Genomic DNA, 26,056 nt, shown 5'->3' on the forward strand with positions numbered 1-26,056 from the left:
GCCACACCTTCTAATAGTGCCACTCCCCCGGCCAAGCATATGCAAACCATCACAAGATCCTATGCTCAAGCTCTTCCCAGTGCAAAAGAAAGCCTTTTCATGGTTGCCTACAGAGGGAGTCTCTCCTGGTTGCCCTCAAACCAAGATGCAAAACTCTCAGCTCTTTCTCCAGCACCCTGTTTGCCTAGACACCGACATGCTTCCTGCTATGATGTTTGCCTGGACACTGACATGCTTCCTGCTATGATGTTTGCCTGGACACTGCCATGCTTCCTGCTATGATGTTTGCCTGGACACTGCCATGCTTCCTGCTATGATGTTTGCCTGGACACTGACATGCTTCCTGCTATGATGTTTGCCTGGACACTGACATGCTTCCTGCTATGATGTTTGCCTGGACACTGACATGCTTCCTGCTATGTTTGCCTGGACACTGACATGCTTCCTGCTATGATGATAGTGGACTAGACCAATGAACCTGTAAGCCAGCCCCAATTAAACGGTTGCCTTTGTAAGAGTTGCCTTTGTCACGGTGTCTCTTCACAGCAATGGAAACCCTAACTAAAACACTACCTTAAAATGTAAGGAGCAGGCAGGAAAGTAACTCAGTGGCAGAATGATTCCCTACCATATGAGGGTCAGAGTTTAATCACCAATATTTCTTCACCCTGGTATATCCATATATATACACACAAACATATTTATTTCTTTTAATATATGGAGCAGTAAATGAAGAAAATGAGGACTGAAAAAAGAAAGTATCATTAGACATTGTTTTAGACACTGTTCCATTGGCACCATGACCAAAGAAAAATATTTAATTGAGGCTGGCTTACAGTTCAGAGGTTTAGTCCATTACCAGCATGGTGGGAAGTAGGGCAGCACACAAGCAGACATGGTGCTGAAGAAGCAACAGGCAATTCCAACATCCGGATCCCAGGGAGCAGGCCAACAAGACCACACATCCTAAGCCTTCTCAAGTAGTGTCACTCCCTAATGACTAAGCATTCAAATATGAGCCTATGGTAGCCATTCCTATTCAAATCACCACAGACATTAGCAAAAGAACCATAACTGACTTCCAAAAAAGCCAAAACAAAAGACAAAGCAGAATGCCAACCTCGAAATGCACCAGTCCGTTTGATGTGGAAACAACATAATTCATACAGGATTCCTCACGGTATCCACATCTGTCTTGCTTTACTCAAACATGATATAGAGGAGCGAAAGTCATTTTCAAAGTTATAGTTCTTAAGATATTTGCAGATTTGAGTTCATCTGTTTATTTTTACTGTTTCAGAATTTCATACACACAAAGACTGTGTTTTAATCAAGTCTGGGCACCAGTCCTCCCTTCCAACTCCTTCCCTAACCCTTATCACCATTTCTGCCCAATGTCATGTGTGTGGTTTTAGCGCACTGAGTCCAGTCAGTGCTACAAGTGTGTGCACATGAGGGCCATCGACTGGCACATGGACAGCCTTTGAAGAGCCAAGTCCCTGGAGAACTCAGGTGTGATTCTGAAGCCACTGCAATCTTACACATCTTTTTATTTCTCAAACAGCCATTTCTACTTATGAACACACTTCTGGAGTCATACTGTCCCTAGAAAGCATTACTCACTGGTATCTGTGATCCCAAACTACTTCCTCCTCACACAGGAGAGGGGAAGGCTATTGTGGTGCTCACCTGGGAGAGAAGTTCAGGCTTACCCTCAGCGATACATTCAGTTCAATGCTAACCCGAGTTAAAAATAAAAAAAAGATTTTAGCATAGATTTAAGTGTAGTTATTAAGGAAGAGAGAGGCTCCATGAAACTCTGTCTCAAAAAAAAAAAAAAAAACACAAAACAAAATTTAAACAAATAATAACTAAAATAAAAAAACAAGTACCATCCTCTAAACTCTCCATCATGAGGCAGCTTGACAACAGAAAGCCATCCACTTCTCCCGAGCCTGTACCAGTGATTCCCACATGCTGACTTGGACAAAGAACAAAATACAGTTCTAATTAAAATCGACTACCATCTAGATACAAATGTCATTTTCCAAATAGTCTTTCTTAAAAGCAAAGAAAAAGATCCTGTTGCTATAAGACAAAGCTTCTTCCACATTGCCAAGTCTACCTGGAATTAAGCATTTAGTAGTAACTACCTCCCACCCACCAGATACTTTCCAATAAAGGCACACGAAAATCTCATAGCCTCAAAATAATCATTATGATTTCAAGATAATTCTTTTGTTTTGTTAGGTGCATTTCAGTTTCCTTAGAAGAAATCACCAAAGCTCACATTAAAAATAAAGTTACAGTTGTGTATAAGAAAACGTCAAAAAAAAAAAAAAAAAAAAAAAAACCCTCCGTTCTCAAATATTCGTCCACGCTGAGCTAATTTCAGACTGTTCTCAATGCCAAAGTTTATTCACACTTGTAAATAAACTGTCAGTCGGGTATAAACTAGAGTCATTGGCCACCCATTGAGAAAGTTTAATGACCAGTGACTGCCTCAACTGTCAACTCCTTCTCATAGTAAGGGAAACAAAACAAAGAGAGGGAGGGGAAGAGGAGGTTCAGAATGAGGAATGGGGGAGAGTGGAGAGGAAAGGAAAAATGCCACGCATGCAGACAAGACAATGGTACCAAGAGGATGAATCTGAGAAGACTGGAGTTGGGGCCTCAGGTTATTTGTAAGCAATCAATAGTCATCTGGAGTTAACCTAACAACCTCCATATTGGTAAGAGCCCCCTGCACATGCACGTCATCCACATAGTTCAAGACCTGTGTAGAGTCCAGCTCAAGAGGAGAGTGCTGGGTGAAGAGGGGAAACACTGGCTTGGGAAGTACATACTTGGGCTACTAACACTACCAGGTAAAAACCACATTATTATATAAAAGGGCCAATTCAGAAGAAAAACATTGAATTTTTCTGCCAGCTTAAGATAGAAATTCATGGAAAATAATCATTTCAGTCACTAGCTGAAATTCCTATATCAAATTTTTCAAAGTAATCATCTATTTTTCCAAAAGCAAGGCATGCAGTTTTGCATTCCTGCTACTAGGAAAAAAAAAAAGCTATATAGAGTACCTAAAATTATTCTGTAAACAAACTGGTATCCACAGAGCTACTAAAGACGGATCCAATAACAGATGCACCATTACATTCAATGAATACTACAACAGTAGATTTCCTATTATAATGAAGAAATACAGGATGAAAATCAATGGAACACATCAAAAACGTGTGCTAGAAGTAAGAGCCTTGAACACAGCTGACATCAAGAGCTCTGTCTGTACCCAGCAAACATAATGACAGTACACATCTCAAGGGACCATTTGGCTAGGTTTTTTTTTTTTTATCTTACAGTGAAGTATTATATCTTAAGCCCTAGTTTTTCAAAAAGGCACCCACACCACAGAAAAGTAGAGTGATAACAGAAAGAGAAAATGAAAAGGGAAAAAAAACCTCTCTCAATTCCTTGAGAAATTGAATCACAAAACTGAGCTAACAATCTTGATGCTTATATAATTACACTGCCTTTAAAAAAAAAATCAATATACAGAAATCCAGATTAACTAGACAGCTGTTAATTGTCCACACTAAAGGTATTGGTTCTTTATAAAGAACTTATGGTGAATTTCCATAAATAAGAACATACCTTAAAATACCATTTTCAAAAGAGCTGCCTATCGTGTTAATAGGGAATATGCAAGAATGGCCTCTGTAGAAATACTGTCTATCTCTAATCAAAGATTCACTAAACAACCTTCTCATATTCACCTTTTAGAGCTACACCAGTAAGAACAGCAAACCTAAGGGCTGAGAATGTGACTTCTGCTTGTAAGCGTTCAGGAAAAGACTCCAGAAAGAACGCACTAAAAGCCCCTTGCCGTCACTCACTCAGAGGATCCTCCAAACAGAGCATCAGGGTGCTACAGTCCACTGCAAGAGGCCTGCAGGGCCTCCGAGCTCTGCAACCCCACTGAATAGTAAAGTAGGAAGGCAGGGCCTGTTCTCTTAAGTCATGTTCAGAACAGCAGACTAAATGACTGACGAGAACACACGCACACTGCAGTCCCTGGCCATTCTTCCGTTCTTAACGGAGTCTGCTTTTAATAAAAGTATGCCCTTTATGGATCACACATGCACATCTATATGCATTTATTACCTGCTATTTGGTTGTATAGCTCAGGCTTCCGGAATCCATGACAAAGGCAGAAGGCAACAGTCACTATGAAGATCCCTCAGATAAAACCACAAGAAATGTCTTGTTTCCTGTTCTTCTAAATGTGAAGTGTTTCTAAAAGCTTACTGCTTACCGATCATTACTAGAAATATTCTGTGTTCAGTAAAGATATCTGCAGCTCCACCTGCTGACCAAGTCCTAAACCCACACGAGAAAGGCCAGCGGCTACTTTAACTCGGCTACGTTTTTTAATTTTATTTTATGTGTATGGGTGTTTTTCCTTTGTGCATGTATGTCTGTCCATCAAAGATCTGCTCACTTTTGCTGAGTGTGTCTGATTTTTAAATAGGGACTTGTGTGTGTTGTTCTGAGGAGGCCAGGAGAGTGCTTTGGATCCCCTGGACTAGCGTTCCAGACTGTAGGGCTGGAAATCAGACCCATCTCCTGTACAGAGCAGCTAATGCTCTTGACCACTGAGCCAACTACACAAAGTCTAGAAGCAAAAGAATCCAGCCAACTCCCGCCAATCCAGACAGGCCTTAAAATTTTTAAATGTGTCCTTTTTGACAGAGCAAGGAAATTAGTATCAAAGAAAAACCATTTGGATGCTTTTTAGATATACACATCAATGCAATGCTAGTTCTTGACTAATCAAGAAAGAAAAGAAAAACGTAAACAATCTGGGTTAGAATAACACCGATTCGTATATTTTACTCTCATTAAAATTCACGTTTATCCTGTGGTTAAAGCCAATCTAACAATATCCTACATCTCAGGAAAGCTGGGGGGGGAGACAAGGCTCGTGTGAATTAGAGACAATTACTCTAAGCCGCCTCCTCTTGGTCCCTATTTTAAAAATCAGACACACTCAGCAAAAGCGAGCAGATCTTTGAGCTCAAGTTTAGTCTAATTTACAAAGTGAGTTCCAGGACACTCAAAGCTATGTAAAGAGATCCTGTCTCAAGGTGTGCACCTGGAGTTGGGGGTGGGGGGCCAACAAACCTGTGAAATAGCCTTTATTAAAAATAAGGACTCAAGAGCTGCCCCTACCCCTGCCCCTACCCCTGCCCCTGCCCCTGCCGGCTGCAGCACTGGGTGAGCCAGCCCAAGGCAGGGCTGGAGAGCTCGCCCTGGTGGTCCGGGTGCAGGAGACCAACTCAGCGAACCCAGGCCCAGACGCAGGGCTTTGAGTTGAGCACCACAACACTTACCTCATCTATAAACAACTGAACAGTGTCAAGAAGTCAGTGTGCAGATGCAAAGCTGCCGGACCTCCATGACACAGGGCAACAACAGGGTATCTGAGAGCAGTCCTAGTGAGGGTCCAGTATTGATAGTGTAGCAGAAGCCAGAGGCCTCAAACCAGAACAATTACTCATTGCCGTGTACAGGTATGTGGACAAAAAGGTATACTGTGGGTCACATTACAGCTTTCATGACAAGATCTCATTTCTGTTTTGTTTTGGGTCCTTTTATTGGGGGGGGTGTTACAAGGGTAGAGGGCAAATATGAAGGAATGGAGAGACAAGTGGGATTGGGGTGCATGATGTAAAACTCACAAAGAATAGATAAAAGGTTATAAAAAATGAATGAATAAATGAATGAATGAATGCTCCTTAGGCCAGATGTGGTAGCACATGCCTTTAACCAGTGCAGGAGGATCTATGAGTTCAAGGTTAATCTAGTCTATACAGTGAGTTCCAGGACAACAACAGCCACATTGTAAGACCTTGCCTCACAAAGGGGGGTGGGGGGGGTGTCACAATCAGTAATGTTCCTCATGTTGCTAAAACAACTTCTATTTCATGTAATAGCAAGACCTAAAAGCAGTAACATGCATCTCCATCAGTTACCAATAATGTAAACATATTCTCCTCTCAAAGCATGAAACACAAATAAAAATATTTTAAATAACCAGAGTGTGGATTTTAAGTCTGTAAACAGCACCATGTGGCAAGCTGAGGACAGCAGAAAGAGTAATGTAGAGCACCCCTAGAATTAAAGCTCACTGAAGCCAGGCTGCCTCCTGGCCTCTCTGGCTTACTTCTCTGGAATGAAGATGATACCTGCCAAGACCTGGCAACCTCAGATCCAGTCTGTGACTTCTGACTGCATCTGGACAGGCACACCAAGGACTACAGAGCCGTGGCTGTCTGTACCTTTATCTGGACACAAGGCTCCAGCCTTCATCAGCTCCCCACAACTTCTATTCAGTCCTTGAAGCGTGGTTAAAGACAAGCTAGCCAGTGTCCCTTCCCGGTGATCCCCATCTGCTCTACCCTACCAAGTAAAGCTGTCTTACTCTCTGAAAACAAAACTCTCTTCTTGACCCAACTCAAATCTCTGATAGATTTTGCTTGCTCCAGTACAAGTAAACAGAACCAACTGAGTGAGATACCAGTGCTATTTTCCAGCCTAGGGCATCATCTCACCATAGGAAAAGGACAGCAATGGCTACGGACCTCGGCCAAGTAGAAGGTTCATGGCATCAAGAGCCAAAATTAAAATGACAATGAAGGACAATGACTATCAAAATGACAAGCATATCCAGAAATTTGTGTTTATTCTCAAAGGGTGAGGGCTGGCCATTGGGAGTGAATGGCAGAATGAGAAACCTGACCCCAGCACAACACTCTGGTACTAAGTTGGCACTCATCATCAATGTTAGACTCATGTGATAAAAGCTGCTGGGAAAAAGATAGCCACATATCTCAAAAAGTGTCATTTTAGCACCTCTAAACTGGAAGAATAACTTTCCAGAGAGGGACCTGGCAGACATTCCCTTAACTGTGTCATGAGGAGCTGACAAACAGTCTCCTTGTTTATTGAAAAGACCAAAGAATATACGTTTGTGAAAGAACTGTTAAGGTAGCCTTGTGCTTAACTTGCTTGACAGGAATGAGAGGGACACATACTAGACTGATGACATGTACGCTTGTGTGCGTATACACAGGTATAGAAACCTCCTCTCACTCAGTGTATCCATGTCTGTGTTGGGAGCCATGAGAGGGGCTGGAAAGTAGATCATAACGGAGGTGGGAAATAGAGAGTGTTGGAGTATGTAAGAGGAAAGCGTAAGGAGGCAAACTGGAGAAGTAAGGGAGCCAGATAAGGAAAGGGGAACATCTGAGAACAAAGTATAATGACACATGGGTATGTCAATGCCATTATCACACCCAATACTCTATTTGCTAGTCTAAATCAACTAATTTGCCAATCGATTAATTGTAAAGACAAATTACCATAATTTGTGAGTAAGCTGTGAAGAGCTTAAATTGGGCCCCTTAACAGATAACAAGGATTATGCTCCCACTAACCATGCCTGGAGTACTTGTTGATTTTTCCCTCACTGAGCCACCCACTCCCAGCCCCTGCCAGATTCAATCCCATTCAATTTCTTGAAAGACCACCAGAGCCTTCTTTTATAGTCTTCTTCTACGTCTTTGGAACCACATACCAAAATGTTTAGAGACAGAGTGATCATTGTGAAAAGGAGATAAATTTCAAACAGTAGAAATTAAGATTAAAGTTTCAATGGCAACCTACAAAACTTTCTTCATAGATAGTTAAGATCTCTAAAGAACTGTAACTCACTCCGTGTGTCCTTGGAAAACATTCACAGAGTGGATGGAAGGGTCCCTGAAATCCCAGAGACGGAAAGTTGTGTCACGGGAGGAGGTCACCACGAGCCGCTGGGTGGGGTGAGTGCAACAATGTGTTAACTCCTGGTCATGCCCTACAACCAAATACAACAAGATACAAGGTCATCCACCTGCAGACACACAATGACAGTGAAGCTTTTTAAAAACATAAGAATCAAAAATGTCCACCATCTTTACAGGCACCACTAATATCGAATGGAAAAGTAAACCTTGAGGAGTTACGTAAGTGGTGTGGAAGGCTATCTCTTCAGATGCCTCAAGTCTCTTCGCTATCTACATAAAAGAGTAGGGAACTAGATAAATCATAACTCAATTTCTAGTCGTAACAGCTAGAAGCTCAGACAAATTAACAGGCCGGCTGCAACAAGAATAACTGCTAATGGTGCCATTTTTATAGGCCATTGGAACACCCTGTCTTGCATTCGGGCAAAACCTGTAAATATATCTGTCTATAAATAGAATATACACTAGACCAAAGGAAATATCACATGTAACTAAGGTCCCTAAATCAGTCAACTCTCTGTTAATCAAAAGAAAGGCCTGGTCTAAACCACTGAAAAGACCAAAGTCCACCCAGAAACTAGAGAATCCAGGGCAAATGAGGCATGTCCTGCTGGCCTACAAGCCAGCACCCTGCATATGGGAAGGGGCCTTTCCTCAGACTCCTGGATGCTCAGACGAGACCCTAACTGACCACTACAAGGAGACACCCACAGCTGAGGAGCAGCCACCACAGGCATAAAAAGGCTGACAAGGAAACATTGAGTTAATAGTCTCCTGTTATTTACGTTTACTTAAAGGGTGGGAGGCTTATCAAAGAGAACAGAATACCAAGTACCACACTTGGGTACAAGAAACTGAATGGGTTTTCCCAGGAGCCAGTGAGCATGGAAGAACTCCAGTCCCAGAGACCCTGCCCAAGCTGTACCTTCACTTCGACCAAGGAGACACCCACAGCTGAGGGGCAGCCGCCACAGACACAGAACGGCTGACGAGGAAACACTGAGGTAATAGACTCCTGCCTGTTGTTTAAGTTTATTTAAGAGAGGTGGCAGGGGGTGGGGTGGGGTGGGGTGGGGTTGGGGGTGTCAAAGAGAAACAGAATACCAATATGACCATATTTCAAATGTTAAAATACCACATGCTACAGTTAACCTCCTGAAGATAAGATGCAATTAGCTACAAAGAGTTCTATTAATCAATCAGAAAGGGTCTCCAGGATGACAACCAAAGAGTCAAGAGCATTAAAACTAAGAGAGTGCTGGCCTGGAAGTAATTTATAAGTTCGACATAAAAACAGCCCAACCAGGAAGAATTTCAGATGTTTACTGCAAGATACCTGTCAGAGAATGAACAAGCTCAGATGTCTCCACATCATACAGGTTGGCAGTTCTGTCCCATGAGGCTGTCACCACTTGTTTCCCACCAACCAGCCAGTCAGCAGCAATAACCACGCCCTGATGGCTTTTGAGAGATGTCAGTGGGATGCGGACAGTAGGGCAGTCACTGGACACGTCTCCATCAAGGTCAGGCTCATCTTTATCAGAGCACTCTATTTCATCTTCACCAGAAATCTGTTGCTAAGGGTAAAAATCAGAAAAAAAGACTTTGTAGGAATCTTTAGTTTTTTTCTGAAAAGGCTACACCATATTACCTTTCTAGATTTAGTCACCATTAGGGTCAATGTAAGCATAGCATCTGACATGTAACTGGTGCTTAAGGAACGTTTTCTCAATGTTAAGTCTTAACTATAAAAATCAGAGCTATAATATCCTGAAAAATGCTAAAGCCACTATGGCACCAAAAGAATTAAAGTTCATTTTCACTAATCAATAAAACAGCAAATAAGCAATTTTTAACATTTTCCATTTTTACCACTTAATAAAAAACCCAGTAAGAAATTTAAAAAATACATTAAAAGTCAATATATCATAATACAAAATGCATTTTGATTCTTAGGAGCCTGTTTAAAATACTTAAAAGACTTCTAAGTTATAATAACTTATAATTCCATTGTTTTAACAATGAGAGATCACTTAATTTTCCTGTATCAATTAAATCTTTTGTTAAAAACCAGATAACACAAAAATGTAACAGCCAGTCTATAGTCCATCTCTTCAAGAAAATGTTTATTCGTTCAATAAATATTGATTAAACTGTCATGCTGTTTATACAGCAGAGAAGACAGAGGACATCCGTCATACCTAAGATGATGCTTACTGTAAATGATAAAAATGCTGGCATAAATACAATTGGCAAAGTTCCTGTCCTTAGAGGAGAGAGGTACGACACACACCCACAAAGCATACACACAGTGGCTAATATAAGAATGAACTTCATGGGCTGGAGAGACGGCTCAGTGATTGCTCTTGCCAAGGTCCTAAGTTCAATTCCCAGCAACCACATGGTGGTTTACAACCATCTGCAATGGGATCTGATGCCCTCTTCTGGTGTGTCTGAAGACAGCTACAGTGTACTCACACATACATACAATAAAAAAAAATTTTAATAAAAAAATGAATGTCATGTGTGTATACATACTAGTCTGAGCATATATCTCCTGAACAAAATACACAAGGAAGTATGTCGTCCATGTCTTCTGCACTCACGTGGTACGGAATGCACTGCATACACAATCAGGTGGGAGTGAATATGTTGAAGAAAATAAGAAAGGGAGCGGAAGACATAGGCAGCTGAAGGACTGCTGTCTTACACAAAATTACTGAAGAGAGACTAACAACAACTGAGTCCAATTCTGGAGAACAAACGAGAAAGGTATACAGACAGTGAAGGAATATCCTTCCAGGGAGAAAAACTAGTATAAAGACTTTTCTCTGCTACATAACTGGGCTTGCTAGTGTGTGCAGGGACACAGAGACAGGCTGAGAAGCCACGTAGCAGGTGATACGGAAAGCCTGGTGGGCCATGGAAAGGACTCTGCTCTACTCTGTACGTGGTAGAAAATCATCACTCTGAGCAGAGACATGTCACCTGAGTTAAACTCAGGAAAACGAGAGGAGGCTGCTGTGCCACCCACACTCACATGCCCAAGTCCCATCTCCAAGACCTCAGAATGTGACCCCAGTAGAAAAAGGCCCTTAAGAGGCGATTAAAGTTAGGCTGAGTGTAGGATCCAGTCTACCATGACTGATGTACTGCACTAAACATTACAATAGAGACACAAGGAAAGGTCATGCAAGGCACAGTGACAAGGTGACAACCTGCGAGGCAAGGACAGAGGCCTTAGAATAAACCAATCCTTCTGCTACCTTGCTCTTAGACTTCTAGTCTACAGACTGTGGGAACATAAATTTGATGCTAAAGTCACCAGCTATGGGAAGAACCAGGGAAAATATAACTAGTGGAAAGAGAAGTCTAGATGTGGATATGGTAATGAAGGTGATATCCACATGGAAAACACACACGTACACACACGCATGCGCGCACACGTACACTTTGAAAATTTAAAGGTCTATGGTCCAAACTCCTGAGTAGACTGGTGATAGCATAGCTGAAATGAGCAACAGGAAAAAAGCAGCAGTTGGGGAACATCCAGAACCCAGTAGCAAATACAGAACATCCAAACCAAGTAGGGATTAGTTACCTGAGGTCTGGAGTTGAAAGGAAAGTCAGTATACAAATTTTGAGACCCACAGCAATAGCTGGTGCTAAAGCCATAGATGCCGGATGAGACCAACTAGGACTAGTATAAGAAAGCAACAGTTGAGCAGCACACTCACGGTTACAGAACATCAGAGAGCCACCCAATAAGATGTAAGGGAAGGAAGAACAGGAGGAAAGGGTGTGTTAGAGTCTCCAAAAGCAGCTTCAGTGTCTGCTGGAGGAGCAGCCATGAAGGCAACACTGATGTCAGCAGTTGGGGGACACTAAACTAGACAGAGTGGGACTCGGGGGAAAAGTGAATTTTCACAGGCACTGCTGAAGGTGATGGTGTGGGTAGGGAAGTCAGTGAGCTAATAGCTCTGGGACAAACGTGTGCTGGTGTTATAAGAACTGTTCTAAGGACACAGGGAAGCACTGCAGAACATCATCAACAAGAGGAACAGAACTCTAATGACAAGGAATTAATTACTAGACTGTGCTAACATCTGCTAAGACTAGTGTAACTCTTCACGGAAGCCACACATGAGTGGCAGGAGAAGGAAGGAGAGCTTGGGGAAAACAGGTAGAGCCCAGGAAAGGAAAGAAGGTGATAGCTATACGGCTTTAAGCGTAGCCACGTTCAGTATGGGTTAGAGTGCAGAAGGAGTACAGACTAACCCCAGAAAGGTTTACAAAGGGAAACCAGAGCAGACCTCTAGTCCAAGAATGCAATAACTCCTGCCTATAATCCCTGCACTTTGGAGGCTAAGGCAGGGTCACCCTAAGTTCAAGGCCACCCAGAGTTAAACACTGAGGCTCTTTTAAAAGCAAACAACAGAAAGGCAAAGAAAGAACTCCATCTCAGAAGCAAAAAGGAGCCACTTACGTATGTATCAACATATCCATTATTCTAGAAAGACAACTCCTGACAAATTATGAAAGGGAGCCACAGTGGGATGCCACTAGATTAGATTTAACTGGCTAATATGGACAGTCTAAAAACTGTGAAAAGGTTAAAGGTCTGCAAAACCAGCTCCCTTCTGCATGCGATGAGCACTTCATTCCCAGGTTGTGCCGGTCAAGAGAATAATGACTCCCAGCATATAAACATATCAAGACAGGAAGGGCTGCTACAATCACTGGAAATGCCTGATGGGAACTTCTGCTGCAGCAACCCTAGGGCTCTGTTTCTGGATGCCTTCCAGCTCTGCTGTTGATCGCACTGTTCAGAAGCCTCCCCCCCACCCCCCACCCCGGTCTTTGTCATGGGGCTCCTCAGCTCCCACACCTGCACCTGAGAACTCTTACACCCCGTGCCTGTACTGCTGCACAGTTCTGGACAGCTCTGTGGACAAGGATCTCTTTGGCTAGGATCCCAACACGGCTTCAACAAAGAATATTGAATCTGACACATGGTCTTGTCTCTGTCTTATACTTCCTAGGTAACTATGTCCAATGGTGACCCGTAGGAAAACTCAGTGGGTATCTCTTTTGGATGCTATATAACTGTTTCCCAATGCACAGAAAAGACTGAACAACTAAACCCTTAAGATTTCATGAAGTGGCTAGAAACAGAGCAGAGATAAAGAGTGTGTCATAGAGAATTCCAAACTTCATGATAGGTGTGTTAACTGCTGGACTCCTGACTACAATAGTGAGCACAATAGGCTTTTACCTAGAGAACAAAAAATAAAAATAAAAAGACAGGCAGGCAGGCAGGCAGACAGACAGACCTCGAATGGAGTTAACTCCTCAGCTCCTCAGACAAGCAACACACAGAGGGAAGGATTTGAGAGTTAAGACCATGTATATATATGGTTTGGGCCATGTGTAGTATTAAGCACCTGTTCCACTGGAGACCACATAAAAAAGGCCCAAAAAAACCTGAATCCTCAGGTTGTAGAAGGTGAAATGGCATAGGTTAATTTTGGAGAGCAGACCTTGCTTTCTGATGAAAGGTCTTTCCTGCCAGGCAAACAGCTGCCTTTCACAGAATGGGGAAGTAAGAAAGCAGAGTCTCTGATGTCTTAAGAGCACTAATGTCATCAGACCAAGACCCCATTCTATGGTCTCATTAACCTGAACTACTTTCTTAAAGATATTGCCTCCAATTATAGCCACATTAGCATACAAATTTTGGGGTGACACAAACACCCAATTGTGGTTTGAATACGAATGGTTAGCCCATAGACTCATGTGTATGAATGCTTGGCCTACAAGGAGGGCACTATTAGGATGTGGCCTTGTTGGAGGAAGTGTGTCACTGTGGAGGTGGGCTTTGAGGTCTTAGAGGCTGAAGCCAGTTCACTTCCTGCTGCCTGTGGATCAAGATGTAGAATTCTCAGCTCCTTCCCCAGCATCGTGTCCACCTGCATGCTGCCACCATGCATTCTGAGATGTTGGCAGTGGACTAAACCTCTGCACCTGTGAGCCAGCCCCAGTTAAGTGTTTGCCTTTATAAAAGTTGCCTTGGTCATGGTATCGCTTCATAGCAATACAAACCCTAAGACACCATCCATAACATTCTAACCCTGTGCCTCCAAATTATAGAGCTTTTTTACACTGAAAAATATATTTATTCTATCCCAAAACATCAACTCATTCGAGCATTAATACTGAAGTCAAATGTACATTCCTAACAAAATACCATTCAGACTGGGAAGTCTGCATGAGAATCAAGATACACTTCACACCCAGGGAAATTCAAATCTAGCTACAGACCACAGAAAACAAACAAGTCATATTTATATAAAATACAACATCGAAGAAGTTCAGGACAGGTAATTCTATTTCAAAAGAGAGCCAAAGAAAAGAATGGGAGGACAGTGGGTTCCAAACATACCCCAAGTCCAGCAAAGCAAAATCCATTAGAGTTAAGTCTCAACATCAATGCTCTTAGGCTCCATTCCTTACCTTTCAGATCCACTGAGGTAGCGTCTTCACCAGTGACAGCTAGCTGGGCAGCCCCACCCACCCCTGCTGTGGCTTCCTACCTCCTCCCCAAACCAGAGAGAGGCCAAATAGACTGGCACAGGCTTATAATCCCAGCTCTAAGGAGGCTGGGGAAGAATGCAAAGTCAAGGTCAGCTTGGGTTGGGCTACAATGAAACCATGTCTCTTAAAAAGAAAAAGGGAGGAGAGAAAGAGGAAAATAAAACAGAAAGGCAGGGAGGATGAAAACCAAGAAGCCAGTTCTTTCAAAATGAGGATGAGCCAGCCCCAGGACTATGACATGGGAGTGACTATCTCTTATCACTAAATCACTCTCGGATCCTTGTTCCTCTGTCCAAAGGAAGGCGCTTTTATAGCCGGGCCGTTCCATTTCCTCATGTCTAGAGATCCCTGCACTCTGACAGCCTTCCTCCTTCTCACCCAATGTTCTGTTTCCTTTACCCCATCTGTCTACTAAGGTGGCTGATTAAATTCACAGTTCACAGCTACACTAATCTTTTAAAACATAAGTCAGTTAAGCCACATTCAACCACACCAGATACCATCAGCTTATTCTAAAATTTGAAAACATCCAGTCCTACATGAATAGACCAACGGAAAACTGTCAAGAGTAACTAAGCATGCTTACACTAGTGTCAGCAACAGGCTGAGGTGTCGGAAGCTGTACCACGTATCTCCAAATATGAGCAGTCTGATCTCCAGAAGCTAAAGAGACAAATGGGGAAGATTATCCACAGGGCACACCATGCATAAAGTAAGTGCTTCTTACACTTGTGGCCAAACATCAACCATGCATTTCTAACTTTCTGAACATTTGGTGAAACAAACATACTTTACTTAAACAGTGATTTCTGTACAAGGCTATTAATAGAATACATGTATTAAATTAGGATTATTATTCCTAATACTAAAGAAAACAATCCCCTTTCATTTGAGAAAATTTTTGAAGATTAAAAAATATTTAGATATTTTAATCTATGTAATAAATATTCTATTGCATTACACTTATGACTAGAACGGAGTCTGACATGTTTCCGGGACAGTGAATGATACTTTCATCCATTCATTATTAGTAGGACTTTACAATAAGCATCATTTATTCATGTTTGTGTTGCTTTCCTATTCCTGAAGCAGGAGTTTGCAAGGAAATGCTTTGACTAGGAATGAAAGACAAAGGACAACCACACAGGGCACTGAAGACCCTTCCTCTCCAGAGTGGTTGCTCTCACTCCTCACCACTCCCTTCACTGCTGCAGAACTTACCTAAAGAAGTTACCATGCACTGAAAGAGCATGTGTGATGGCCGAGTGAGCATCCTGACTTGCCAATTTCTCTTCAGTCAACACTATGTAAGAATTGCAGTCTAATTTTCTTTTCTCCTTTAGCTGTCTCAAAGTTCCTATTATTTCCTTTTTTAGATATCACTTGGTTTCACCTCTCCTTTCTAAGCCTTTGGTTGATATCCAAACACATCCAAATGCCCACTGGTCTGGTGTCCTCTCTCTCTACCAATCACATAATAAACCTTCAGGGTCTTACTCACTTTCACTCCTCAGATCTGTATTAAAGTAAATAAATCTTGGCTGTGACCACCTAGGACTGGGAAAATGATTAGAGAATCTTCCCACTACATCCTCCCACATGTGACGGTCTGACCAAAATGAGTAATCGCTGTACACCACACATGAAGAACTCATGTTGGACTCCATCTTTAATACATCACCTACACAAAGTACCCACCCTGTCATCTCAGCTTGCAGACACTACAAGTCAGCAGAATATGGCCCATGGGAAAAGCACAGGCACGTCCCTGTTTTTATAAATGAACAGTCAGGTCCCTTCATCTGCTGCGGATATATACTTTTGTGCCACAAAAGCAGGACAGAGCAGAGACAGGTGGATACGGTCTTTTTCAGAAATATACCAACCTCTGGCCCATCAAAACCAACACATACTCTCCAAGATTATCATCTGTATCCCAAAATATGACCCCATAGCTGACAATTTTATAGAAATAATCCTCAGTAAAAAAGGCTACTTTCCAAAGACAGCAAATGAAGCTATGTTTTTAATTGTTTAACTGGTTGGTTTGGTTGTTTTTTGAGACAGGATTTCTCTGTGTAGCCCTGGCTGTCCTGGAACTCACTCTCACTCTCAGAGATCTCCCTGCCTCTGCCTCCCGAGTCCTGAGATTAAAGAAATGTGCCAGCACTGCTGGAGCCAGCACAGAACGGGATGCATACAAGCTACTAAAGCTTAGATAAACGACCTAGAGGAATACAGTAATTCATAAAATACCTAACTTCCCTAAGTACCATGGGTAACTTTGCTAGCACTAACAAAAATTAAAATTATAGTTGTTTTAAGATTATTAATAATTTCATTCAAGAAAGAAGAAAAGCCAACATACCAGTAAGCGCCAACTGCTCTGAGGGATGGAATTTTATAGAATTTACTGCAAAATAAAAATATTACAAAAACAGGTTTAACATAACAAAAACATGATGCTAATATTTATTAACTATTTTATATATTACAAAGTTAATTATAAATTTAAAAAATTATGATAGTTCATTAGATCCTCTGATCTGATTAAACTATGAGTTAATGTATAAGTTAGAACAGAGGTATAATAAAAAGACTAAAATATGAATTAACTTGCAAAATTACAGAATATACAAGAAAGAATATTACCAATCTACTTTTATACACAGATTAAGTAATTTAGAGTTAAAATAAATCAGGATGAACAAAGAAAACAAGGTTATCTGACAAGAAGCAAAAGCAAACTGTAGTGTACAGTCACTGCCCACTGGCCTCACCCTGAATCTTCCCCAGCTTACAGAACCCTCATCTACTCCACAACAAATGAGACCACAGGAAAGAATTTCAACCAGACTCAAGTATGAATGGGGATTGCATTCTGTCCTCTCATTTTCTTACCCACCTTCAAGACACTCAAAGGTTAAGTTTTAGCAATGTTTCCTGAGGAAGTTTTCATTTTCTTAATAAGAAAGGATAAAGCCAACAAACAGACTCCCAGAGCCCCAGCAGCCTTCTGCCGTCCTTCTTTGTATTCGGCTGGACTATTTTAGTGGCTGGTCAGCAAGCTAACAAGCATGCACCCAACTCAATGGTCAGGTACTAAAAGATTGTAGGCCCATCTCCCTAGTCAGGACTTTGCTAAAGCAAACCCCAGGCTTTAGAATAGACTGAAACCAGGATTAGTCTAACCAGGAAGCCAAGAAGAAAGAAGCAACCTTCATGACTCTGCTTCACAAAGAAAATGCTTATCCCTTAGGCAGAATTGAAAAAATTCTACCAAATCTCAAAAAATTATGTCAGTACAATTTTATTAGCTATGCCTTTAAAATGATGGTATACTAAGAAACTACATTAAAGAGAGAGAGAATTCTATGTGTTTTCAATACTGGAATATAAATAATGTAGTAGAGCTGGTAAAAATGTTGTCATAAGTATTAAATGTTAAGCTATAATGCTACAAATAAGCAAATTTATCTTAAAAGTAAATTGAGAGTGGGGGATTAAGAGCTCCTGCTATTTTATAGAAAACCCAGGTTTGGACTGAAGAGATGGCTGAGCCATTAAAGGCCAGGCTCACAACCAAAAATATAAGAAAACCCAGGTTCAGCTCCCAGCATCCATGTAGCTGCTTGCAAGCTGCTGTAACTTGCATTCCAAGAGATTCAATACCCTCTTCTGACCTCCTTCGCACCAGGCACACATATGGGGCATATATTTTCAGACAAAAACAATACACATAAAATGAAAATAAATATATTTTTTTAAAGACATGGAGAAGGTAATACATGTTTTACAAACTTTTTTTTTTCTTTTTTTCGGAGCTGGGGACCGAACCCAGGGCCTTGCGTTTGCTAGGCAAGCGCTCTACCACTGAGCTAAATCTCCAACCCCTACAAACTTTTATCATAGTTTTGAGTCCCTAGTAATTAAAAATATACTTTAGGCACTGTATTTATAAACTAAAAAAGAAAAGACTAGGAAGAAAGAAAAAAAAAAAAAACAAGAGAGACAAGTAGCAGCAAGAACAGCTAAAGAAAAAGAAGAATTGGGGTCTACCAGTTAGAGCCCTCACCATAGAGCACACCACCAAGATGGTCAGGAAGGTGCTGGATTAAATTAGGATTCATTCATGGGTGTGGCTTTGCACAAGCTAAAAGGTGATGTTGAGTCTATAAATGTGAACCTAGGCTGAACTCCAATGGGAGCAGAGATATTCTCAAGAAAGACACTTGTATCCCTCTCTTTGGCTACCAAACTCTAACCTTTTCTCCACTGACAGAGCTGTCATGTTTTAACAGACATGCTGGAGTCCAGCTGAAGCTGACCTCCTCCAAAAACAAAAGGCTTCCACTCCATACACATAACTTAATCTACAAATAAAAAACGCTCAGGACTGGAGTGAGTGGGGATTGTATATATCCCAAAAGAGTCCTTCAAAAGTGAGATCTTTAAACTCCCTCTTTGGCTGAGACTTAGCACAAAGTTTCTGTGAGGAAACGGAGAAAACCTGGCTAAGTGGTAAGGGATCCTGCTGTTCTCACAGAGAACCCAGGGTCAGCTCCCAGCACCCACCAAGTTCCTTCCCTAGAGACGGTCTCATTGCTAAATTCATATTATGTTCTAGCCTTTGTCTTGTTGACTTCTATGAATTAGTGCAATCTTCAAAGGCACAGTGGAGAAGAATTCTCACACACTCATACACACACACACACACACACACACACACACACAAAGGTTCATGGACCTGAGTGCCCAATATCGAGACTATCTATCAAAGCTAAGGAACAGTGGAAGGGGGTGCATAGGTTGGCAGCCTTGCACAAAGACTGGATGAAGACATTCTAGGTGGAAGAAATTTGCATACATTTAGGAGAAAAGTACAAAAATAAAATTTGGTCAGAACACTGCTAATACCTAGGTATAACTGAAGGCAGAAGAGAGCTACTATAAAATATTATAAACTACAGTGTCATCAAATACACAATCAGTGGGAGCTTGACCAAAGCATTACAGATTAATCTCTAATACATGGTTTATAGTAAATAATTATAAAGTTATACAATGTAGACTAATATGTAGCAGCACTTAAACATTAAGCTTTTTCCCTTTATTACTCATACAAAGTAAAAACCAATTTATTCTAGTCTCTGACTACATTACACTGTACCCCGACCACCAAAATATTAAAATTTATATCAAGTGTAAAACTTTCTACTAATACTGTTAGTACTGTGAAAATTTTTAAAAAGAGGAACCAGGTGAAATACAAGTTCTGATTATTGTGTTCATTGAGGTTAATGCTTACCTGAGCCCACATGGCCGGCATATTTGACAAGACATTTGCCAGTCTCTATGCTCCACAACAAAGCCGTGTGATCTACAAAATGAAGAGTCATAGTTTAGCCATCACTAATTTTATAGACCCTTTAAAAACACAGTAATACTCTAAAATGGCAAGTCACATCACCCCTAACAGTTATTTTTATTTTTATTTTATGTGGATGGGCATTTTGCCTGCATGTGTGCCTTTGTATGCAGTACCCTTAAAGGACAGAAGAGGGCACTGGATCCATTGGGACTGGACAGTGTGAGCTTCTGAGTAGGTGCTGAGAATCGAAAGTTGAACCTAGATCTCTGGAAGAACAGCCAGTGCTCTGAACCACTGAGTCATCTCTCCATCCCTCAAACAGTTCCTGCAACTCTGATTCTACTACTCTGTACAACTCAACTGACCTAAGAAAAGTCTCCAACATCAGCGAGTCACGAGGCTGTGGCTTGTCTGAAGCCACAGAACTGGAAATGGACAAAAGGACTTGGTTTCCTAACTAGACCATTACACCAAGGCTATCCTGTGTGCAGCTGGCACACAGAAGCCATTGATACCACAGTTACATTATTTTATCCAAGTATTAGAGCTTTCCAGAACATCTTATCATTCTCGAAATCAGTTGTCTCCAAATTCAGTTCAATCATGTGAAATAACAGCTGTTCCTCTGTACTCTCATAGCTGTCCTCTCATAGGTACTGGGGGGGAGGGGAGAAAATTCTGAGAAGAGTTGCCAATTATCTAAATGAAATTTCAGAAATATTAGAAAAGTCATTTTAACTAATACGTTCAAACCATGGAAGATGTTTAAAGGATGAGAACAATTTCAAACAGGAAAAGAAACTCTCAAACACTCTAACTAGGTTTCATGTGTTATTTTACTTTTAAAAGTCAGAATCTAGGGGTTGGGGATTTAGCTCAGTGGTAGAGCGCTTGCCTAACAAGTGCAAGGCCCTGGGTTCGGTCCCCAGCTCCGAAAAAAAGAAAAAAAAGAAAAAAGAAGAAAAGTCAGAATCTAGTGAGAAAGTAACTTCTCACAAGCTAAGAAAGTCATTTTCAACGGCCAACCATCATTTTTAATTTTGGTAATTTTTACCTGAAAAGGTAGCATGTTAACTAGTCTGAGTTTTCACAAACTATCGAGCTGGGGTGAGACCTGTGACTCCTGAAGAGCAAACTCCTCTGACAACAAAGCTGGATAGAGAATATGCAGTTTTCGGTTGTTAGCATAACACTTTCATTGGTGGAAGAAAAATGACAAAACCTATCGCCCCCATGTTGTTCCTACCATGTAAATATTGATACCCTCACCTAATACATAACACACTTAGCTAAAGCCACGTATCCGCTTCCTCAAAAACAAGAGTCCAGCTTTGGCCGTGACATCCACCATAAGACTGCTACCAAGAAGACTACAGGTCTCAGGAAAACCAGGCATTCCCAAGTCAAAACGAAAGCTTCTCCTTTCCTTTTTCCTTCTTTCCCCTTTAGCTCATCTTTTTGTTTGAGACAGTGTGACAGGTTTTTACGTTGCAGCCCATGCTGGCCTAGAACTCCACCCTGCCACAAGTGGATCCAAAAGCTCGAGCTTGGAAAACTCTTCCAGCACACTGTTTTGTCCAGGAACTGCTCTGCTGCTGCCAAGTCAAAGTCACATCTATCAGTTATCAATCAAAGTCCTATCTTAATAAGCCAGCTGCAACAGTGTCTGGCTCACCGGCAGACGCTGTCCCAAGAACAATAGGCTGTGTCCTTGCAACACTGACATCCCAGATGCCATCCCTGTGGCCAATATACTCCTTCACAAGCTGGCAGATGGCCCTGGATGTGGTAGTCTTAAAGCTGGAGACAATCTAAATTGAGAAGAAAAGAAGCACTTTTAAACACTTACTAAATTAAATTTCTAAGTTAAAAAATGCAAACATCAAAAAGACATCTTTAAAAATACGTTAGTCACTTAATAGACTATGGTAAACACCACCAGAATATAATACAAGCATGAACAAAACTGAGATGCCTCGAACGGTAAGACTGGTCTCGCTCAGCTTGCTATCAGAGGCTTCAGAAACATTTCCCCACTCCACTAGTGGACAGAAGTCAGGCGGGTAGCTAATGTCTAACTGCAGAAGAAAGGCACAGATGGGCCTTTTTAAGACATTCATCCCCAAATCTCAATCACCAAACAAAATTCCCCATCTTTAAAACATACACAAAGAAAAAGAGACAGGGAGACAGAAAGAGAGAGAAAGACAGTCAGGGAGACAGAATCATAGAAACTAAGAGAAGGGGTTGGGGATTTAGCTCAGTGGTAGAGCGCTTGCCTAGCAAGCGCAAGGCCCTGGGTTCAGTCCCCAGCTCCTAAAAAAAAAAAAAAAAAAAAAAAAAGAAACTAAGAGAGAAGAGAGATAGTCAAAGAGGGAGAGTCATAGAGAGACAGAAAAAGACAAAGACCAGACTGATAGACAGACAGAGATATAAACAGACATGGAAAAGTTGAAGAAGAAAAAAAGTACCCCAACCTAATAACACTAAAGAAGGGTGCTCACAAAAGAACGTTCATCTTTTTCTGAATGTGATCATTTTACACCAACCACATATCAAAACAAAAAAAGCCCATGATGTAAGAGGAATCAAAAGACCACACTTGTAACAGATGAGGAGGTTTGTTAAAGATTGTTTATTGAGCACTTGCTTGAAGCCACGTGCTGCATTAGATGAAGACAGCTGAGAGATACAAAGAAGCTCTTAGAAGCTCTTAGTCTAATGGAAACAGACATGAGGTGATACAGACGAGGAACACACAATTAGATACTGTCCCATTTAATGACACATAATGAACAACTCTCATTTCCCTCATAATGAAGAATATAAAGTGAGGAAGATACTAAATGCAAAATATTCTTTAAACTTTGTAGTAGTGAAGCTGTTCTCAGATAAATGATAAAGTTTCAACTGTTAAAGTAAAACAGAAAAAATATAAAGAATAATGGATCTATTAAATCAAGCAAAAAAATCAGAATTTAATGAATTCATACAGCTTGCTTTTTAACAATTCTGCAGAGCCCAGGACATGTATATAAATTTACTCTTACATAAATATATGCAGATACAATCTATTACATCAATTAGGAATGTGCTTTCAGATTATCCCCAACACAGTAAAGACAAAAATAGAAAGCTCAAGAGACTGACATTTTACAAGTAATATAAATCAATTCTATTTACTTGGTTTAAACTTTACAGAAAACAGAAAAGGACTTGCTCAAATCTCAAACCCATCATTGTCAGCTTACCTTTCTGAAAGCTAGCCTCCCTCCTACAATCAACAAAAGCATCCCTCTACAATGCATAAGAGCTCCTGTTTACAGAAAACACCACTGAGATGCCGAACAGTAGTACATTTTAGGGGAGAGAAGTCACAGACCACATAAAACTTACTACCATCGTAAGTTATGGTAAATATCAACATTTCTAATATAAAGAAAGCTAGAATAAGAAACTACTGAGTCACACCGCTTACCTATCCCACTCACAGGGTAGAGTGGAAGCGCATTACCATGGAAATACAACCTTGTACATGAGACACAGGACACTCGGTGCTCATAAATGCCGTGGCAGCATCCCATTTCCCATGCTACTTCCACATGCTCAGTATACTTTACAAAACAAAGACACTGACTCAAGCCCGGGCACGGTGGAGCACACCTTTAATCCTAACAGTCATGAGGCATAGGTAGGAGACTCAGTTCTAGGACAGCCTCATTCACATAGGGAGTTCCAGGACAGTCAGGACTACATAGAGAGACCCTGTCTTAATAAAAAAACAGACAGACAAGCAAACACTGACTTGGTCAAGATAACAAAGAGAGCCAAAGACACAACTAAATGACTTAGAAGGAACGTTTGGACAGAACAGCAGCAGAGTAACAATGGTAGAATGGTTTCCTGGCATCCTAAATTTTTAACTAGAACACAGCCTACAGCACTTTAAAAACAAATCAAAAAGGGCCTTTTCCACTACAAAAAAATACCCTCTAAAGAATATCTGCAAACATTTCCACAGGTTTCTTTAAAGTAGTTTTCAGAGTAGAGTGTCTCCCCCATCCCACCCCATAAGCATTAGCAAACAGTTATGAGTTGCCCAGGCAATGGGAACCTCTGGGTTGACTTCATACACTTCTGCGCTCCCACTGTCTCACCAACATGCTACTTGCCTTTCATGGCTCTGAGTCACAAGGAGGGCAAGTACTGAATCTAGACTGTAGCATGTTCTTGTGGCATTCGTGCTTAGCTTTAATACCAAGAAGCCATGCTGTGGTACAAATCAGAATATAGCGTTACCAAATTATCTCTTCAATTTAGATGTCTTGCGTTTCATTATTTTTAAGATGAGTACATACAGTGTACAAATTGCTGCAAAGTTCATAGGAATATGCTTCTGACATATTCTAATCCTAAAATGCCTGCCATTAAATATTGTAGAACTCTAATATATTTTAAAGCAAAATACTATTGTGCATGCCCTTACCTTTGTCCAAACTTTGTTTTTTATTGATCATGGTAAAAGACTGCTATATATAAGCATATCTTCCTCTACTTCAGAAATAACCAGAAAGTTTTAAATCATAAGACCACACATTGTATACACAGAACTGTAAACATCAGAATAATCTAATTTAATTCAAATAATTCAAAATAATGTAACAAAAAATGAAGAACATAATTTTGCACTTCATTTTGAAGAAAAACTGAATTACAAATTTCAAAAGTAAGATGAATTAGACATTACAACGAACAAAAATCCAATGAAACAATTTACATTCCAGATGTTATCAAAGCACACAGTAGCAAAATGTCAACAATACTCATGTTCTCTCCTAAATAAAAATCACCAAGAATTTTTAAATAAGGAGAGCAGGCAGAAAGGCTAGACTTGTCCCCTTAACTGAAGTTTTCCTCAGTAGTCCTGCCGAATAAATGACTGTCAGTCCAAGACGATGAATTGTAAAAGTGAAAGGCTGGGAATATTCATGTAATCACGGCACACATTTCAATTTCTCCTCTCACATTTAACCAAAGGAGTATACATTCACCAAAGTTAGGTAATTGATTTATCTTTTATATATTCAAAATACTCCAAATTTGATATGTACAATATTACATCAAAATACTATTATACAATAGATTTCCAAACAGTTAACTCCTCGCCACTTCAAGTCAGTCCTAGGCATTGTGAAGGAGAACTCCTTGAACACCCTACATGCCTTACAAGCAAACCCTCACTTCTTTCTTGTACTTAGAAAATAGAAAAATAATAATGAAAATGTAATTTTAGCCAGATAGAACTTTCCCCCTATATATTTATCAATTATCTATCTCTCTGAATCCATATACTTTTTTATCAAGCCAATCAGCAGTACAAAAATGTTGTTCTTCTAATAATAAAAAATTGCTAATACACAATACATAGATCTCACTGGAGTTTGAATCTAAGTATTTAAGCATCTATATACTGTAACCATTTGGCAATGGTTGTTTCTAGAAACCAGACATTTTCCTATTACACATTTCTAACTGGAAAATATGCAAGTTAAAGTACACATCTGCACACCGCAAGCACCACATGACTGGCTCCAGAGCCAGTGCCTTGCATACCTTGCTGGTGGAAGCCTTGTAGGTGGTCTTAAGCTTCTGAGAAAGCTGACTAGTACTGTGACTGGCTGTGGAGACAGAGAATCGACAATCAACATCCTCAAACTCAAGAAGTGCAGCACGCCAACGTGCAGCTATGTCTTAGAAAGACAGGGAGACATAAAGAAGACACGGGGACAACAGCGGCACTAGCGGGGACCCAGGCTCTTTCTCATCTGACTTGTACCTGAATTATGTATTCCAAGTCTGGGGAACAGTAGAGAGCAAAGAGTCAGAATCCTCCATGAAATCCCAGTTTCCTTGATAAGTAATCTACATGCAATACCTTATAAATATCTTACCTTTTGTTTTGAGCTGGCCCTTACTCAATTCTGCCCCATCAATCGCTTGTCCTTCACCAGCTAAACGTTCATTAAGAGTATCAATTTCTCTGCGCACTAGAAATAAAAACATTTTTATATAAAAATGCATTCATCACTTGTAAACTAAAATACATGAGTGTTGAATTGGGACTGTCAAAACAAACACATGAAAAATATTCTAAAAAGCAAGGTGATAATTTATACTTTCCAAACACTCAAGCCATCATTCCATGAACAAAAAGTCAGGGCTGAGGATGCAGCTTGGTTGGTGG

The 26,056-nt window shown here is 40.7% G+C and overlaps 1 protein-coding gene across 2 annotated transcripts in view; it reads right to left on the bottom strand.

The window, feature by feature from the left end:
• The window catches only part of Wdr37 (WD repeat domain 37), a 54,657-nt gene that overhangs the window by 12,596 nt on the left and 16,005 nt on the right, over window positions 1-26,056 (bottom strand). For both annotated transcript variants that reach the window (XM_032885283.1, XM_032885284.1), the window contains exons 4-11: window positions 25,764-25,859; window positions 25,426-25,490; window positions 21,488-21,623; window positions 19,750-19,821; window positions 16,810-16,854; window positions 15,028-15,104; window positions 9,184-9,424; window positions 7,777-7,918 (exon numbers count right to left, since the gene is read on the bottom strand). In XM_032885283.1, coding sequence (XP_032741174.1) covers window positions 7,777-7,918; window positions 9,184-9,424; window positions 15,028-15,104; window positions 16,810-16,854; window positions 19,750-19,821; window positions 21,488-21,623; window positions 25,426-25,490; window positions 25,764-25,859 — 874 coding nt within the window. The remainder of the gene's footprint in view (window positions 1-7,776; window positions 7,919-9,183; window positions 9,425-15,027; window positions 15,105-16,809; window positions 16,855-19,749; window positions 19,822-21,487; window positions 21,624-25,425; window positions 25,491-25,763; window positions 25,860-26,056) is intronic.

This window comes from Rattus rattus, chromosome 14 (assembly GCF_011064425.1).
Source record: "Rattus rattus isolate New Zealand chromosome 14, Rrattus_CSIRO_v1, whole genome shotgun sequence".
Lineage (NCBI taxonomy): Eukaryota > Metazoa > Chordata > Mammalia > Rodentia > Muridae > Rattus > Rattus rattus.